This window comes from Mirounga angustirostris, unplaced genomic scaffold (assembly GCF_029215605.1).
Source record: "Mirounga angustirostris isolate CCGP_5_RB_7025 unplaced genomic scaffold, mMirAng1.0.hap1 SCAF_8, whole genome shotgun sequence".
Taxonomy (NCBI): domain Eukaryota; kingdom Metazoa; phylum Chordata; class Mammalia; order Carnivora; family Phocidae; genus Mirounga; species Mirounga angustirostris.
In genome coordinates, this window is record NW_026991716.1 from 75360522 (window position 1) to 75380751 (window position 20230).

General features: G+C 35.4%; 1 protein-coding gene across 1 annotated transcript; it reads left to right on the forward strand.

Moving 5' to 3' along the window:
* Positions 1 to 405: 405 nt before the first annotated feature.
* On the forward strand, positions 406 to 19758 carry SPACA1 (sperm acrosome associated 1). Its single transcript, XM_045866038.2, has 7 exons — positions 406 to 619; positions 5899 to 5955; positions 12489 to 12590; positions 13298 to 13404; positions 14060 to 14195; positions 18733 to 18853; positions 19602 to 19758. Exons 1-7 carry the CDS (start codon positions 406 to 408, stop codon positions 19756 to 19758), a joined length of 894 nt encoding a protein of 297 aa, XP_045721994.1.
* Positions 19759 to 20230: the final 472 nt, after the last annotated feature.

Sequence of the window (20230 nt, forward strand, 5' to 3'; positions counted from 1 at the left end):
AGGGAAATGGTTTGGAGAGGAGGAAACGTAGGAAGGACGAAGGTCTTTCAGAAGAGAGAAGAGTGAGAGAGAGGCCAGAGGCTGTGGCTAGCGGGTTGCTTAGTAACGGAGGAAATGCGCGCGGCACGAGCCGCCGCCTGCGCACCCGCAACGCCGGAAAGCGAGCCGCGCGGCTCGAGCGCCGTCGTAGGTGCCGAACGAGGTGCGACAGGCGGCCCTCGCGCGTTCCAATGGCGCGGGGAGGCCGGGTGGCCTTCTGCTCGCCTGTGACGAGCCGTGACGCCTCAGTGGTTGCCCGGGCGCGGCTCGGGGGTTCGGAGTCCGGCGGCTCCTCTCTTCGACGCACCTCTTGTCAGGAGCGGGCGGCTGCGACTGCACCTTGGTCGGCCGTCGGGGCCGAGAACCATGAGCCGCGGGGGCGCGGGCTGCACCAACGGGCTGCTGCTGACGGTCGGCTGGCTGCTCCTGGCGGGTCTCCAGTCCGCATGTGGGATGAACGTCACCGCCGCCCAGGATCCCGGCTTGGCCCGCGAGGGCGAGGGCGAGAATGAGGGCGAGGAGGAGACCGAGACCGAGAGCGAGGCCGAGAACGAAGCCCAGCCTGTGCCTGAGGAGGATGGTGAGGGCGGGAGGCCCCTTGACGGGCGCCAGTTGGGGGCAAAGCCGTGCCCTCCGTGCGAAGACAATGAGAATTACTATCCCTGTTAACATCTGTAGAGCTCTTTTGCAAACAGCCTCGAATTTATACTTTTTTCCTTTGCCTAATGGCCTTGAAGAGAATGTGCCAATTCTCCAAGGCCACAGCAAGAAAAACAAGCACGTACATAGAAGTTGTTACGGATTTACTGTTAAATATTGCTCTGGACAAGGAAAAAGATGAGCTCCCCCCACTTTTTTTAAGGGGTAGGAGTCGGGGAGTAACCTGTCACCAGTGGGAATTATTTTGACTCCTTGCAGTTACATGTTTTCTTTCCCATTGTAGTTTTGTTTTGTTTGTTTGTTTGTTTTGTTTTGTTTTTGAAGTTCCAAATTGCTTGAGGTCTTACTCCTTTCCACATTTGCTCTTTAGGTTGGAACTCAAAAGAATTAAGAATTCCCCTCACTGACACATCTTAAACCAAAATGCTGACAAAACTGCCCAGAAGCCCCATGTCAGCTTCAAATGCAGCCCTGCCCTTGAGCACCTCTGTAGCGTGGTGGTAATATTTGTACACTCAACTTCCATCCACAGAGGAATGGTGGTAGTAGAAAACACCTATCAAGGGATCCAACTAGTGGATTTGTTGGATACCTGTTAACCAAGGGAGAATGAGCCTGTGCTTGGTCCATAAATTTGCCTTATTCTGCTGGCTCATGAAGCAATAAAACTTGACAAGCTATTATACTTAGTAACTCACATGCTGGGAGGTAGAAGGCCAGTTGCTGGTTTGCAGCCATTTAAAGGAGAAATGATTCCCTTTCCCTATAAATGACCCAGCCAAGATTCTTTTAATATCCTTGGCAATCTCCTGTCTCCTATACATACAGAATAGGTGCTATATTTATCTGCCTTTCTTTAATTTCCTGATGACAGATAGTGACCTTCAGCAATGGAAAGAAATTAACTATCTGAGGTTAATGGTGGGATGGAGGTTTGCATTGCCTTCATAACATTACATTACAGGGAGCTTGGAGAAGTCCTTGACTTTGGAAATGTGAAAGAGACTAGACAAGAAAACATGTTCTAAAATTTAATAGCTGTTGCTTCACTCTAGTTTTAAAAGTAATTTAATTAATTTTAGTATTAAACTGTTCAAGGGATAGTTCTACCTGTAAAATGCTAGAGTTTAAGCTAAACCCAGGCAATGAAGTTATAATGCTTTAGATACAAACTAAAATGTGGGCAAGTTACTTATTCTCTCACTGTCTGTTTCCTCATCTGTGAACTTTAGGGCGTATGTGTACCTTTTTGAATTTTAAATCTATGATTTCATGCATAGTTGCTTTTTACTGGGGAGAGTGAGAATTCAGAACTGTAAACAATTGGAGGTGTCTAAGATTGGAAAATTTCCAGAGTTATTAAAATTTGGCAAAGCCCCTTTTAACCCTCAATGGACCAGTAAAAACATTCATCACTAATTGCTATCCAGTGGACATTTTTTTTCTTTTAAGGCATTTTACAAGTAATTTACAAAAGTAAGAATAAAGGGTTAATGAAAACAACTAATTTGAAATTTTAAAAGAATGTATATATGGAAATCTCCAAACTTTTATTCCATATTTCCTGGTTTTAAAGATGTATATATCCCAAATGGGAAAGATACTTTGAATGTAACCAAATGCTCACTAACTGTTACGCATGAGTCTGGAGTGTATCCGTCTTATAAATACTGATTCCAGATTTCAAGTACATCTCTAATAGATTCTAGTTTATTACTCTGTGCATTGTCAAAACACAATACTTTTGAAAACTGTGAAGCTACATATTTTGTTGATGTGAACACTACAGTGTTATTTGCTCCATAATTGCGAAATGTTTTCATTTTAGGTTTATAAACACCAATTAGAATGATTGGTCCAATGAATTTTATTCATTTCTGCATCATCTATTTTCTTTTTAGTCACTTTTGTATACATAGCTGCCATTATGATCTGTCCATTTACAAATCTGTTATCAAGTAAATTTTGGTGGATAAACAGCTTTAAAAAGGAAAGAATGTTGTCCATATCCTTTTAGCAAAGCAGTATGGTCCAGCTTCTTTTCAAAAAAACATTTCAGGATCAAGTCCTTCCTATTGAAAGACTAACTGGATGAGAATACCGTATATCCTTTTCATCCTTAGAAATGTAATATTAATTGATTCTTGAGTTAGAATTCATCTAGGATATTCATCTAAGTTATCACGATCTCTCATTTTGCTTATGCAAGCAATTTCACCATCATCAACATCTAAGGTGCTGCTGTCTGTGTTCATCTTCTGATTCATCCAACAATTGTGAAATTTTTTTCTTTGTCAATTTTCTTCTCTTTACCTTTAATGGACCAAAAAAAGAAAAAAAAAGAAAAAGGAGAAATTCAAAAACCTCAACTGTGTCCAATGCAAGCTGAAAATAGACTACCCAAAAGGTGCCTCTAGAGTTCTTTTATATCTTCCTGAAAGATGATGCAATACTTGGGGCAAAGAAATAAGAAAACAAAGGTTGATATAATAGCTATGATTTATTTTACAATTTCGTCATCCTTCTAGGGAATTCCAAACTTTCTTCCATTTATTCATCTTTTTTTTAAAAACACATAGCTGGGAATAATCAATAAGAAATAATAAAATCCATCATTATGGATGATGAAATCACAAAATGTTTAAAAATATAGGAAAAATTACTAAAATATGATGTTAGATTTATAGTCATACCTCTTATACTCCCGCATACCTTTTATACATTTTATATACACTTATACCTTTTATAAATCTAAGGGTATACCTATACCTAGACCCTTAGATTTATAGTTATCTTATACCTATATCCTTACATTTATAAAAGGGACCTTACATTTATAGACCTACATAATAATTGCAAAATAGAATGAGTTTCATTCTTTAAAATAAGTTTTATCCTATATAAATAAAACTGTATTTTCTCTTTTTCTTTGGAACACCTCTAAGAAAGAATAAAAGTTATGAAAATCAACCTTATATATCAATTCTTAAAAAAGAAATTCAAAAATTAAAATTGGACTCTGATGGTATATACCAACAGTTAAAGTGTGCTGTCCAGAATTGAAGAGAATATTCCAGGATCTGGCCAGAACAAAAAAGAGTAGGATCATTATCTGCATCATTGTGGATGACAGGCTTTTATCAGTAAAGTCAAAAACCAAGTAGATTTTTAGGGTGGCCTCATCACAGTCTTGACTCTTATTGAACTTACTACTGAAATATCCACTCATTTTCACCTGTTCTATCAAATTAAGACAGCCTATCATATTTTGGGGACTGTTACTTTTCAGCTCTACATGCAAGGCTTATTTCTCTAAGGTTTCATTTTGTTGGGCTTGCATAGTATTCCATCGTGGCATTTTTAGAGCCAGATTTATCTTCAAACATATTTGCTATCGTTCCTAGTTTTTCAGAATCTCTGAACTCAGCATGATACCAATATTTTCCAGGTCATTAATAAAAATATTAAACAGGACAGAGTCCTGTGACACCTCATTCCTTACACATTGACACCAACCAAGTAGTTAGCATCAGTGGATATTACTGTTTAATGAGTTAGACATAAAAGTTTACTGACATTCAGACCGTATTTTTCCTTTTTACTCAGGTATATAACAGGAAATTTTGGCAAATACAACACTGAAGTCCGGATACATGTATTTCTCTGACCCACAATTATAGGATTCCCATCAAAAATGGAAGTCCGATTGAATGACCTAGTGGGCACTCAAAGCCAAAAGGGACTTTAGAGATCATCTTATTAAATCCAATCTTTTTCTGAAGTTAGGAGAACTTAAGTAACTTTCTCAAAGTAGCATAGGTAGTGAATAGTAGGGCTGATTGATTAATTGACTAATAGTTTTTTAATGGTTTTTAAAAAGAGGTTATATTTAAAAGTCTAAAAGTGTTAACTCATTCTCCTACCTGTGTTTTCTATGTTCAAGATTTGGCTTTTAATTTATATCTCATAATGTGACAGCAGAAAGTATCCAGGCATTTCAAGCAAAAACGTCAGTTCAAAATTGATCATGATAGTCCAAATAATTTAACAAAGTTAATATTGATTTATTTAACATAGATACATTAAGAGCATACTATGTATTCAGAGAACTGTATTTGGTGCTTGTAAGTATAGAGCAGCAGTGTTTATGAAGGTATTGTCTTACAGTAATCGGAATAGGAAAAAAATGTGATGTGCACTGAGTGTGAATGAAGTTGTGATTTCTTAAGCATGTTTATAGAACTAAGTAAGTTACAGAATGTTTTCACATATATTCTCATTTAATTCTTGCCAATACTCTCATTTAACTCTTAATCAAATAAGATAAGTTCTCCTTTCCAAATTTTTGCAGAAGAGCTAACTAGGCCTAATAGAGTTTATGTAATTTGCTCAAACTCAGCTGATTAGTTGTAGAAGCAGCAATTTGGACTCCAATTCCATTGCACTTTCCCATGTAATATTGTTAATTTAGTATGCAATGCTTAAAAAAAATAATTCTAACACCTCATGTCATATTTTTTTATATTGAGATATTAGTCCTAATCTGCTATGAAGAATTGGTTATATCCTATAGCTGGTGGAAATAATGCCAAACTTCAGAACAATTAGAAACAGAGAAACATGTGATTTAAAATCAATAATATTTACTCAAATACATGTATATTCCTAAATTATCCTGCTAAATAAAGTGTTGAAATAAATTCTTAGGAATAATTTATCATCTTAGCCTAAGAACGTATAGAACAATTCTACAACATAATTTTAATGAACATTTGGTATGAAGACTTATTTTTAGATGGAAATGTTGCCCTCAAATTTTTTTGAAAAATAGAGAATAGAAAAAATTGGGCCTCATCATTGGCAGGCTTTTGTTTTGTTTTATTTTTCTGACCTATAGAACTTCAACTCACCATGTACTGAGCTGATGAAAAAAAATTATTTTTAGTTTATATAAAAGTTTAAATATAGACCTTTGCAAGGTATTTCCTAATTTAATTCATTACTTTAAAGGTTTAGGATTCTTTTGATTTAAGCAATAATAGAAGATGTACTAGGAATGACATTGCTTTTCTGATTTAATAAACTTAAAAACTATCTGCTTCTCATATGGTAAGTGCTTGTATCCCTCATCCTCAAGTAAGAGTTTTCATATGAAGTTTTCATATGATTAAATAATGTATCTTTGCACTTTATGTTTAGTTTCAAATACGACAATAGTCAAAGAAGTAGAATTTGGGATGTGCACCGTTACATGTGGTAAGTAGCATAGAGCAGACAAATCAACAATGTTGTATTTTGGGGGGAAGGGAAGGTAAAAACTGGCAATTTTTATTTGTAATTTGTGTACTTTCATTTATCTCTCAAATTATAATTTACACACGAAACTCAAAAGGTAAGATATTTTCAGTTCATAACCTCTAAGTCTTATTTTAATCCAGCTCCCTATATTTTTTTGGCATAAATTGCCTTCGCCAAGTAAAACTTTATCTCACAGATGTTCAGAAGATGAAAGATCTTCTGATGTATCTCAACAGATGTCTTCCCACACACTGTGTGGCAAATCAAGAAATTTGCCTATTTGTAATAATCTAGTCTAAATTCTACATTTCTCCAATTCATATGTTATGTCTTGGAGAAAAGAGGTATTAGCTTTGGGGGGGAAGATAATATTCAAAACTATGACTTCCTTCTATAATTCCATGAATAGAAATTAGACATAAAAACTCTTACATGGGGGTGAGATTAAGGCTACACATACTATAAATAGTACAGTGTTTCTCAAACTTAAGTGTTCACCCTGAGTGCCTGCAGGGCTTGTTAAAACACAGACTGCTGGACCTAGCCCAGAGTTACTAACTCACTAGGTCTTTGGAGGAGCCTAAGAATGTGTATTTCTAACAAGTTCACAAATAAAGCTGATGCTGCTGGTTAGAAGACCATCTTTTGACAACCACTTTGAGAACAACTATACACTAGCATACTGAGAAGACAATAATAGATAATTCACAATGAAATTAAGTTTATTCTAAATAGAATTGTCTTGGAAAAAGGATAGTAAAGGGAGGGAAAGACAAAAGCCAAATGGTAAGAAGACAGAAAATCCATGCAGACCTAGAGCAGAATGATTTTTTTAAAAAAATTACACCTGAATTATTTATATTTGAGTTAACATATTTTTATTGTGGCAAAATAACATAAAATTTACTATTTTATCCATTTTTAAATGTACAACTCGGTGACATTAAACACGTTCACATTGTTGTGCGACCATTACTACCATCCGTCTCCAGAACTTTTTCATTATCCTGAAGTGAAACCTCCATACCCATTAAACACTAACTCTCTGCTCACCCCTCCTCCCCAGCCCCTGACAGTCACTATTCTACTTTCTGTCCCTTAAGATAATTTTAAGCCCATTTTTTACTTTAACTTCTTAGAGGGTCAGAGTCACAAATTAGAGGAATACATGTAATAAACTTGTGAATTTTCATTTGTAATTTATATCTTTCTTTTGCTGCCTTGAGAAATTTCACAGGTAGAGAATTATTTTTATGGCAATTCTAGTAATTTTTGTTGTATTACTCTATTATTTAAAGATGTGTTTCAGAAATTACATATTTATTCATTCATCAAATGATTTTTTGAATTTTGCCTACTGTGTGCCAGTCATTGTTATAAGTGCTAGAACGAAGCAGAGGAAACCCCTTGCCTTCAAGGAGTGTATATAGGGGCAAAGACAAAAATAATATTAAAGCTGGCCTCATAAAACAAGTTTGGAAGTTTTCCTTCTATTTCTATTTTTTGAAACAGCTTCAGTAGAATAGGTATTATTTCTTCTTTAAATGTTTGGTAGAATTCCCCTGGGAAGCCATCTGGCCCCGAGACTCTTGTTTTTTGGGAGGGTTTTGATTACTACTTCAATTTCCTTGCTGGTTATTGGTCTGTTCAGATTGTCTATTTCTTCCTGTTTCAGTCTTGGTAGTTTATAAGTTTCCAGTAATGCATCCATTTCTTCTAGATTGCTTAATTTGTTGGCATATAGTTGCTGGTAATAATTTCTAATAATTGTTTTTATTTCCTTGGTGTTAGTCATGATCTCTCCCCTTTCATTCATGATTTTATTAATTTGGGTCCTTTTCCTTTTCTTTTGGATAAGTCTGGCCAGAGGTTTATCGATCTTACTAATTCTTTCAAAGAACCAGCTTCTAGTTTCATTGATCTGTTCTACTGTTTTTCTGGTTTATATTTCATTGATTTCTGCTCTGATTTTTATTATTTATCTTCTCCTGCTTGGTTTAGGCCTTACTTGCTGTTCTTTCTCCAGTCCTTTAGGTGTAAGTTTAGCTTGTGCATTTGGGATTTTTCTACTCTTTTGAGAGATGCTTGGATGGCTATGTATTTCCCTCTTAGGACTGCCTTTACAGTATCCCATAGGTTTTGGACAAGTGTGTTTTCACTCTCATTAGTTTCCATGAATTGTTTAAGTTCTTTTTTAATTTCCTGGTTGACCCAATCATTCTTTAGCAGGATGCTCTTTAACTTCCAAGTGTTTGAGTCCCTTCCAAAAAGGATTATTCACCATGACCAGGTGAGATTTATTCCTGGGATGCAAGGGTGGTTCAACATTCGGAAATGAATCAATGTGATAGAGCACATTAATAAAAAAGACAAGAACTATATGATCCTCTCAATTGATGCAGAAAAAGCATTTGACAAAATACAGCATCCTTTCCTGATTAAAACTCTTCAAAGGATAGGGATAGAGGGAACATACTTCAATATCATAAAAGCCATCTATGAAGAGCCCACGGTGAATATCATTCTCAGTGGGGAAAAACAGAGCTTTTCCCTTAAGGTCAGGAACATGTTAGGAATGTCTACTCTCACCACTATTGTTCAACTTAGTACTAGAAGTCCTAGCCTCAGCAATCAGACAACAAAAAGAAATAAAAGGCATTCAAATTGGCAAAGAAGTCAAACTCTCTCTTCACAGATGACATAATAATCTATGTGGAAAACCCAAAAGACTTCACCCCAAGTTACTAGAACTCATACAGCAATTCAGCAATGTGGCAGAATACAAAATCAATAGACAGAAATCAGTTGCATTTCTATACACTAACAATGTAACTGAAGAAAGAGAAATTAAGGAACTGAGTCCATTTACAATAGCACCAAAAACCATAAGATACCTAGGAATAAACGTAACCAAAGAGGTAAAGAATCTATACTCTAGAAACTACAGAACACTTACGAAAGAAATGGTGGAAGACACAAAGAGTTGGAAAAACATTCCATGCTCATGGATTGGAAGAATAAACATTGTCAAAATATCTATGCTGCCCAGAGCAATCTACACTCTCAATGCAATCCCTATCAAAATACCACCAACATTTTTCACAGAGCTGGGATAAACAATCCTAAAGTTTGTGTGGAACCAGAAAAGACCCTGAATTGCCAGGGGATTGTTGAAAAAGAAAACCAAAACTGGGGGCATCACAATGCCTGACTTCAAGCTATATTACAAAGCTATAATCATCAAGACAGCATGGTATTGGCACAAACACAGACACATAGATCAATGGAAAAGAATAGAGAGCCCAGAAATGGACCTTCAGCTCTATGGTCAACTGATCTTTGACAAAGCAGGAAAGAATATCCAATGGAAAAAAGACAGTCTCGTCAATAAATGGTGCTGGGAAAACTGGACAGCTACATGCAGAAGAATGAAACTGGACCTGGACCATTCTCTTACACCATACACAAAGAGAAACTCTAAATGGATGGAAGACCTCACTGTGAAACAGGAATCCATCAAAATCCTAGAGGAGAACATAGGCAGTACCTCTTTGACATTGGCCACAGTGACTTCTTTCAAGACACATCTCCAAAGGCAAGGGAAACAAAAACAAAAATGAACTTTTGGGACTTCATCAAGATAAAAAGCTTCTGCACAGCAAAGGAAACAGTCAACAAAACTAAGAGGCAACCCACGGAATGGGAGAAGATATTTGCAAATGACATTTCAGATAAAGGGCTGGTATCCAAGATCTATAAAGAACTTCTCAAACTCAACACCCAAAAAACAAATAATCTAGTCAAGAAATGGGCAGAAGACATGAACAGACACTTCTCCAAAGAAGACATACAAATGGCTAGCAGACACATGAAAAAATGTTCATCATCACTAGCCATCAGGGAAATCCAAATCAAAACCACAATGAGATACCACCTTATACCAGTTAGAATGGCCAAAATTAATAAGACAGGGAACAACAAATGATGGTGAGGATGTGGAGAAAGGGGAATCCTCTTACACTGTTGGTGGGAATACAAGTTGATACAGCCATTTTGGAAAGCAGTGTGGCAGTTCCTCAAGAAGTATAGAGCTATCCTACGACCCAGAAATTGTACTACTGGATATTTACTCCAAAGATACAGATTAGTGAAAAGAAGGGGCACATGCACCCCAATGTTCATAGCAGCAATGTCCACAGTAGCCAAACTGTGAAAGGAGCCAAGATGTCCTTCAATAGATGAATGGATAAAGAAGATGTGGTTTGTATATACAATGGAATATTACTCAGCCATCAGAAAGGATGAATACCTACTATTTGCATCGACATGGAGGGAACTGGAGGGTATTATGCTAAGTGAAATAAGTCAAGCAGAGAAAGACAATTATCATATGGTTTCATTCATATGTGGAACATAAGGAATAGTGTGGAGGACCACAGGGGAAGGGAGGGAAAACTGATTGGGAAAAAATCAGAGAGGGAGACAAATCATAAGAGACTCTTGACTCTGGGAAATAAACTGAGGGTTACAGAAGGGGCGGGCTAGAGGGGTAGGGTAACTGGGTGATGGGTATTAAGGAGGGCAAGTGTTGTGATGAGCAGTGGGCATTATCCACAACTAATGAATTGTTGAACACTACCTCAAAAACTAATGATGTAGTATATATTGGCTAACTGAACATAATATAAAAAATAATATTATTATTAAAATGTGTAATACGTCAGATGGTGATAAATTCTAGGGAGAAAGATACCTTAAAAGGCAGCATTTTACATCTAAAATATTTTAAAATTTTTAAAAATATTTTCAGTTTATAACAACTAGAAGAACAAAAAGCATTTTGGTGAAAATTCTACTGAACTCTCAAAACAATATTTTCGCAGTCAAAAAGTTTTCTTTTCTGGAATACCCAGGCAGATTTTTAGTGTTACTTGGACTTACAGAAAATCTCGCACCTACACACATCATCGCAATGAACTGTATTTGACTAAATAAATTCATAAATAAACTTGCTTGGAAAATATTTATGCATTTCAGAATAAGGCTGTGCATCTAGAGAGGTACCTTTTATAAATTCAAGTGGAGCTATACTGTAGGCATTCTTAGGCATCTCTTTTAATCAAAAGATCTTTTCTCAAAGAATACACTTATGATGAGCACTGAGTAATGTATAGAATTGTTGAATCAATATATTGTGCACCTGAAGCTAATATAACACTGTGTGTTAACTATACTGGAATTAAAATTGAAAAATTAAAAATAAAAGAGATCTTTCCTCTTCCAACCTTTCATCTCCTTATCTCATGTAGAGTCCTCTCCCTTGCTACTCAAAGTTTGGTCCACAGACCAGCTGCATCAGCATCGCCTGGGAGCTTGTTAGAAATGCAGAATCTCAGAACCTACTCCAGACCTACTGAATCAGAATTTGCCTGTTAATAAGATTTCCAGGTGATTGCATGCACTCTAAAGTTTGAGAAGCACTGTTGTAAGTCATCTCTAGACTTCAACTCTCCCTTGCCCTTGAGAATGGGTTTATAATTAACATCTTTAGGGGCTGAAAGAGGGAATCTGGTAGACAAGGAAATCAAGATGGACTGTTCCTTAGCCTGTAGCTACACTGTCTTATCACAGGTCACTTACCATAGGATGTGTTTTGCATGATAGAACATTTTATTATGTTCCTCAATTCTGGTAATGAAAAGCAAACCTAATGGAGATCTGAGATCTGTTAATAAAGACTTGATTTCTTGTTGTAAAAAAAGTGTGGTAATTCTCAAGAGAATGTCTTGTTAGAAATTGAGATTTGGTCATTAATAGTTTGTCCTCTTATATTTAATAGAGAGACTTTACTAATCTAAATATTAAAAAGCATCATTTATGTTTTAAAATGTGATTTTTGGAATGTCCTCCAGAACTCCAAAACCACTTCTAAAACTTCCATGTCCAGACAAATTTGGGAGACCCTGTGTCCTACTACATTTCGTCAAATCTAAGACTTTTGTCAGCTATGAGAAACATATTTTATGCACCTCTAAAAAGGAAAAATGCTGCCAATTTGTCACATGCTGTCAATTCTAAGATAAATTCTGATTTCTGATTTCAAAGATGTTAAAATGTAAAAATTTTACATCTTAGATCTATGAAACTTACTCATTAATTTACTAGCATATTAAAAGTTCCCCCAAAATTCTGTAATAAAGAGGACACTTTGATTTTATTTAATGTATCATTTTCGAATGTGTATAATTTTGGAATCCTTTTTCTTATGGTAAGAACTAGAGGAACTAGTGTTTCATGTAACTCACTTTGGGAAATGCTGTTTTATGAAATAATTCAAAATGAGGAGCATAAGAATCTTCTAAGCATTGTCATTCTGAATTTAGGAATTTAACTTCTGAAATTAGGAGAAAAGTCTCAAAAAAGACCTAGATGGAAAAGTAAAGAAAAAGGAATGAATTTTTCTTAACATTTGCTGATTTCTTTTACCAAAGGTGTTGGTATTAGAGAAGTTATACTAACAAATGGATGTCCGGGCGGTGAATCCAAGTGTATTGTACGGGTGGAAGAATGCCGTGGACCAGTAGATTGTGGCTGTGAGTTGGACTCTGCATTGGAGGGAGATGGAGGGGAAGAGTTTATTCTGCGGAAATAGCCTTAACCTCAGGTTGCCATGGGTGGAAGGAATTGATCAATTGATATATTGAAAGGAAATTATAATAAAACTTAAAATTCCACTTCTCTAGACAGTTATAGCTCCAAGTACCTTTCTGCCTTTGCTTTACATTTTTCAGTGATGTCTAAAATTTAACATATATTCTCCATAATACACTGGAACCTTATTGTGCTCAGGGTCTGTGGTCAAGGCGGTCCTATAGTGAAACACTCTTAACATTTTGGTAATGACATTTTATCAGTAGATTGGCAAACTTTAAATGGGGAACTTTGAAAGCTGTTCTATATCATATTACACTACTGGGATGGGGGTCTCTAACCAGTAAATTGAAAGCCACTATCAGATCTCAAAGTTTAATCTAATAGATCACTAAATTGGTTGCCCTTGCTATTTATTCTGCCAAAGGAACACACAGCTATGGTATGTCCCACCTGCTTCTTTTGGTGACTTTACTTTGCATCCATCACTCCTTTCTGCTCTTCAACACTCAAAACCTCAATAATAATTTTGAGAACTTCCAGCATATAATTGATTTTAAAACCAAAAGTGGCTTTTAAAAGTAGCTTTTTTATAAAGCAATTTATCATGCCTAATGGTATATATGTATTTAATTTTTCTTTTTTTTAGGGGGTAGACCAGTTTCAGAAAGTCTTGAAAGTGTTAGACTGGCATGTGTTCATACATCTCCTGTAAATCGTTTCAAATATATGTGGAAACTTCTAAGGCCAGACCAAGTAAGTAATAAATGTATGTAATGTGGTGCTTTCTAGTGAGTGATAAAATATGTTTCCCAGGGCTTGATGGCTATCAGAAAACCCTCTCTTTAGAAGCAGTTTGCAAAAATGAAGTTAAAAATCTTATTTGTTATTATTGAGATTTTAGCTTAATTGAATTTTAATGCAATAATAATTGCATTATTAAGTGGGGCTAAAACTTTACATATGTCTTGGGGTCAGCTATTATCAGAACTTAAAAACATCCCTTTTATATAAAGTATTCTATTTTGGAAGCAAAGTTTTCACTTGTATGTATAGGAATTGTATGATGATAATAGTAGCTAACATTAATGGAGGGCTTATTAAATATCAGACATACATCAAGTGCCAGTTTCTTTTAACCCACATAACAATCTATGAGGTAATCCTTATCATTATACCCATTTTACAGATAAGCAACTGAGAAGCAGAGAGTACCTTGTCCTGGGTCACACAGGCAGAAGTGGTAGGGTTAGTACTTGATGTCTGGATTGTCTGACTTTAAAATCCATGTGCATAATTAATTACTGTCCTAGACTGAGAGACAATGACTGTTTTGTTATGGGAAATAAATTGTTTCCTGATCTTAAGTTTACATAAAGAATGTTGGCACTTTTTTTTCCTTTTTAAATAGCAACCAATTATCCTTGCAAATGATTCAGCAATCCTGGAAGTACACAGGGAAGTTCATCCCTTGGTTTTTGAGTGTGTCACCTTGGATAATAATGAAATAATAGCATCTATTAAATTCACAGTCTATACAACAAGTGGTAAGTGCCCAGTAATGTTTTGGTTTGCTTATATCAAACTTTAAAAAGCATCAGAATCATGTGGAGGGCTCCTTGAAACAGATTGATAGCTCCACTCCCAGAGTTTCTGATTCAGTAGATCTAGGGTGGGCTGACACAATAGTTTGCATTTCTAACAAGTTCCCAGGTGTTGATGGTTCAGAGACAACCTTTGGAAAACCACTGGTTTATATCATTTAGACTTTCTACAAGGTGGTGCTTAATTTCTTTTTCACAAAGTAGAGTCAGATGTGTTTCACTTTGGGAAACTTGGTGCATTCCTGCAGCATCTCCAAAGAACAGTCCTCTAACCTGAATTAAATTCTCTTACTTCTATCACAAAAGTGAAAATGGATACATGGAGTCCTCATGGATACTTACAAAATTTTTAATACAATAAAATAATAAAATTAAGAAACATCATGTCAAAACATTGCTCTTTAAAAATTATTCATTTGAAAACAATATTTTTTGATGAAATAATAATTCAGTCCTCAATATATGTCACAAAAGACAAATCTTGTCCTGAATATAATATTACATGTTAGAAACTGTGCTTCCCTTGCAAAATGGATCCATGTTCATGTCCTTTCAGTTTAGACTATGATGTCTAATATATCCAATTATTTCTTTTTGTTCATTTTGCTCTTAATCATTTTATTATGGTTGTCATTGTTGTTGAGAGTATGAGGGGGTTTGATCACAAGTTCTTTTGAGAATCCAATCAAGACTCAGGAGGCTTTTCCCAGAAAAATACCCACATAAATAAACAGGTCAAACGCTTCCTGCTATTTTAAGAGAATTCATGGATTTCTTGAAGCTTTTTCTCAATCCCAAGTAAAGAATTTATGCTATAGTTTAGAGATACCATACAGCATAACACTGTCTATTAAAATGGAAATAAGCTAAAGTGTTTCAGGGAAGACTTTTCAAAATACACTCTAAGTTTCTTTAATGTCTTTACTGTCTTTAAAAAAACATTTATCGTGAAAGCTAATAATCTTACTCTTATGTTGAGATATCAATTGTTATTAAAAGGATAATTTCAATAAAGTGCTAAAAAAGGCAAGAAAGGACCAAACCTCATCAAACTAAAAAATATCTCAGTGAGTACTAGTTCAGGGTATTAAAGGTTTTGGGGGGCCATTCTCAGTTTTTGTTCCCATAGCCTAGTCTTTGTTAGGACCATAGCTCTTCCTGTGATTAGAAGTCTTTTTTAAATATTTTATTTTATTTTATTTAAATTCAGTTAATTAACATATAATGTATTATTAGTCTCAGAGATAGTGTTCAGTGATGCATCAGTTGTATATAACACCCAGTGCTCATCACATCACAAGCCCTCCTTAATGCCCATCACCCAGTTACCCCATTCCCACCACCCCCCTCCACTCCAGCAATCCTCAGTTTGTTTCATAGAAATCAGTATGCATTTGATAGTGTGAAAGCTAAGCTAGACATTAATGACACTTAAATGAGACAAAGTTGACTTCTTTCTTGTAGCAGTCTAAGGCTGGTGGGTTAGCTCTGCCATCTCAGTACATGGTCTGGTTAAATGACAAAATATTTTTAGAACACTTTGGTATCAATTAGTTTCTTTTAAAAATGACAATTGGGAATACCACTATGACAGACCCTTTTGGCTGTTTGGACATCAAACAAATATTTTGTCTATAAATGTCAACACAATATGGTACTGGCTTGAAACAAGTACACAACTGAAATATCTTTAGGGTAAATATGGTTTAGTTAATGAAAAGTTCCCATCTATCCCCTATACATGAGATTTTTCACTTCCACAATAGTTGTCTTTATAATTAGGCCTTATTATGGATTGAATTGTATCTCCCTTCTCAAGTCTTAACTCCCAGAACCTCAGAATGTGATTGTGCTTGGAAACAGGATCATTGCAGATGTAATTTGTTCAGCTAAGATAAGGTCATACATACTAGAATAGAGTGGGCCTTTAAGTCACTATGATTGGTGTCCTTATAAGAAGAGGGAAATTTGGACACAAATACAGAATGAGAGAAAAGAGAATGTCATGTGAAGACACAGAGACACACAGGGGGAAGACAGACATGTGAAAACAGAGGCAGAGATTAGAGCTATATTGCCATAAGCCAGGGAACATCTGGGGCCACCAGAAGTAGGAAGAAGAAAGGAAGGACCGCCCCCAGAGCCTTTGGAGTGAGCATGGCCTTATCAATACCTTACATTCAGACTTTTAGCCTCTAGAATTATGAGACAATAAATTTCTGTTGTTTTTAACTCATCCAGTTTGTGGTACTGTTATCATGGCCCTAGAAAATGAATGCAAACATAAGCTTAGTTTTTTTAAGTGAGAACATCGAAATTCAGCCTATTTTTCATTAAGAAATTCCAATAGGAAATGCAGCCTATTTTTTTTTAGATATAAAAGTAATCTAGATATAACAGTGATCCTTGCAAGAAGACTACCCTTGAAATAAAGTAAAATCTTTCTACCTCTCACTCTTCATCTTCTCTTGGCTAGTATTGCCGGGTAGTGAATAAATGGAAAGGAATTTTGCATTTCTTCTTCTCAGGTTTTAATCTTAAAAGGTGTCTTTCATTTGAGCTTTAAAAAATCTCACTGCTTCTATAAATCTAAAATTATCAAAACCAAAAAGATTTTAAAAATCCAACAATGTTGGAATATAAATATGATGTGATTTCTCTCTCATACTTGGAACCTATTTAGTGAGATCACTAATTGAATTTATAGAACTGGAATTACTAAGGAAAATGAAAACTTGTACCCCATGGTGTTTAAAGATTAGGACAAAAATCCAGACAAATAAGCAGTTGAGATTGCCCATACAGGAAACTATTTCTGATAGAGTGGTACTTACCAAAATTAAAATATTACAATATATAAAACAGCTTGCACACATCATTAAATGGTTTGAACCGTTTAATGAACATTGGTTTACTTATCTGTGTAATTCAGTAGTTGCATCTAGTGATCTCTCTGGTCCTTCTCCACACAAATTCTTTATGATCCTATGATTTGGGGGACTGGGAAGAACCACAAGAAAGCTATATAGTTGGTAAAGTAAGTAATAATATTTTATGTAAATTGGCTTTTCACCAATTTACAATGTAGCAGTGTTATAATACATATGGTAGACTGGCTTTGTCTCTTTAATAGCCTTATTTGCAGGACGAGCAGAAAGATATGAGAGAGAATGTCTGATTTAAAAGTGTTGTGTGGATATTTGTATAAAAAATAAACTTCAAACCCTATCTTACAACATATATAGAAATTAGATATATGTCATAGTCCTAAATATAAAAACTAAAACCATAAAGCTTTAAAATAGGAGAAAATCTGCATGATACTGGAATAGGCAGGGTTTCTTAGTTATGACTCAGAAAACAATCACCATAAAAGGGAACATTGATAAATAAGGCTTCATCAAAATTAAAAACTTTAGCTCATTAAAATAAATCATTAGAAAAATGAGTAGGCAAGCCAAAACCAGAGAGAAAAAAATTCACAAAACATACAGTATAACCACTACAATCAGTTTGGGCAAAGATCTTCCAGTTTCTTGGAAAACTAAAGTATACCTCTACCCTATGATCCAGCAGTTCCATTCTTAGGTATTTATCCAAGAGAAGTGAAAATGTATGTTTGCAGACGACTTGCATAAAAATATTCATAGCAGTTTATTTATAATAGCTTAAAGCTGCAACAGCCTAGATGTCCATCAGTAGAAGAACGAATAAACAAATTGGAATACTAATCATCAACAAAAAAGAAAAACTATTGATAAATGCAACAGTATGGGTCAATCTTTAAAACAGGCTGAGTAAAAAAGGCTTACATGAAGGAATACATAGTGTATGTTTCCATTCCTATAAAGTTCTAAAATAGGCAAAACTAATCTGTGCTGGAAAAGAAAATCAGTAGAGTAGTTGCCTCTGGAGGATGGGTCAGGAATTAACTGGGAAGGGCTCAAGGGAGTTGATGAGGTATAGCAATATTCTGTGTCTTCATAGGGTTTGAATTATGTATGTGTGTTTGCATTTGCCAAAATTAAATAAATGTACATTTAAAATCTTTGTGCAATTCATCATAAATTTTACCTCAAAAGAAAAAATATAAACAAGTATTGAACTTGTTTGATATGCCTGTTGAAGATTTTTATGGGAAGTATGCAGACATTAGCAAATTATGTTGAGATGCATTGAGAAAATAAGATGAATCAATGAATTTGTAGAAGGATGGATAAATAGATAGTAAAATGTTGATGGTAGTATCTGGGTGGTGGGAGTTCAGGATGTTCATTGTTAAATTCTTTCAACTTTTCTGCATGTTTGAAAAGGACATTTCAAAGGTGATGAGCAAGTTTACTAATAACTTTCTTTCCACTAGTTCTTTCTGTGTTTTTTCTTTTAGAGTTGTTTTTTAGATATAAAATTTCCATTTAGATATATCTCTCTCTTTTTTTTTCCAGTGGTAATAATCATCAGGTGTGTGTTTTTTCTCTAGAACTGCAAATGAAAAGATCAAACCGACCAGACACTGATGCAGTCCTAGTTTTTGTGCTGACCATAGGAGTTATTATCTGTATATTCGTGATCTTTATACTGATCTTCATAATTATAAACTGGTAGGTGAAGGGCTGAACTGAGTCATCACCCTTGCTTGATGTCCTCCTTGTTGTCCCCCGCCTTGTTTGATGAATCCAAAGCCCTGCCCATGACACATCCCACATGTGTCTTGTAACAATCCAAAACCCTATATACCTCCTGCAACTATTCTACTTCAGGCTACCTGAGCTCATGACTTGCTTCTCACCACAAGAGAGATTTAAGTACAATTTTTATAATTTTACATAGTAATTGCTAAAAAAAAAAGAGTGTTTTGAATGAATATGTGTTTTGTTCAGTTGTGGTTCTCACAACTCTAAAACTTGGTTAGTGTAACCTACTCTAATTCTTTTTTTTTTTTAAGATTTTATTTATTTATTTGACAGAGAGAGTCACAGCAAGAGAGGGAACACAAGCAGGGGGAGTGGGAGAGGGAGAAGCAGGCTTCCCGCTGAGCAGGGAGCCCGATGCGGGGCTCGATCCCAGGACCCTGGGATCATGACCTGAGCCGAAGGCAGACGCTTAACGACTGAGCCACCCAGGCGCCCCTCTAATTCATTTTTTTAAAGAATATTTCTAATACATGAATTTACACCCCTGGTACAGTCTGAGGACTCATCTACTATCATAAATGCAGTGGATGCACCACAAACTAAAAACAAATTGTGACTAAGGAGGCACTTCTAATTATAGAAAATTATATACATCTACTTAGTTTTGGTTTTCAGTTCTTAATGGATTTTTGTTTTGTTTTTGCTTTTACTCCAGGGGGGCAGTCAAGTCTTTCTGGGGAGAAAAAGCCTCAACAACTGAGATACAGTCTGAGCTGAGTTCAACGAGATACAAAGATTCAACTTCTCTTGACCAATCACCAACAGAAATACCTGGAAATGAAGATGATGCTTTAAGTGAATGGAATGAATGATATATGGATGATATATAAGAAACCAAAGGAGAGTAGAGCATATCAGATTCATTATTATAAAATAAAATAAAATAAAATATATGGTGAAATACTTTAATAATATTGTAAATGATTTCCCACAGTCTGAAGGTAATATAATATGAGAAGGGGCTGTTTTAGTTAGTGTATCTTTGTGATGGAGTTATCAAAAATTATTTTAATTTGTTCTCAACATTTGCCATGTCAGATAATTACTTGGTAACATTTACCTAGAGGTACACACACACACACAGTATTCTGAATACATTTCTGATCAGTTCAATCACTTCTAAGGTGATGTGTCTGTTTTGTCCCAAATAAGAAAAATGTAATATAGAAGATGCTTTGCATATTAGACTTTCTCCCTTCTGGGAGCACTGAGTTGAACAACTAAAGCAAATCATACTTGAGAATTTCTGCAGGGCATGTGACATACAAAGAATCATTTGTAAGA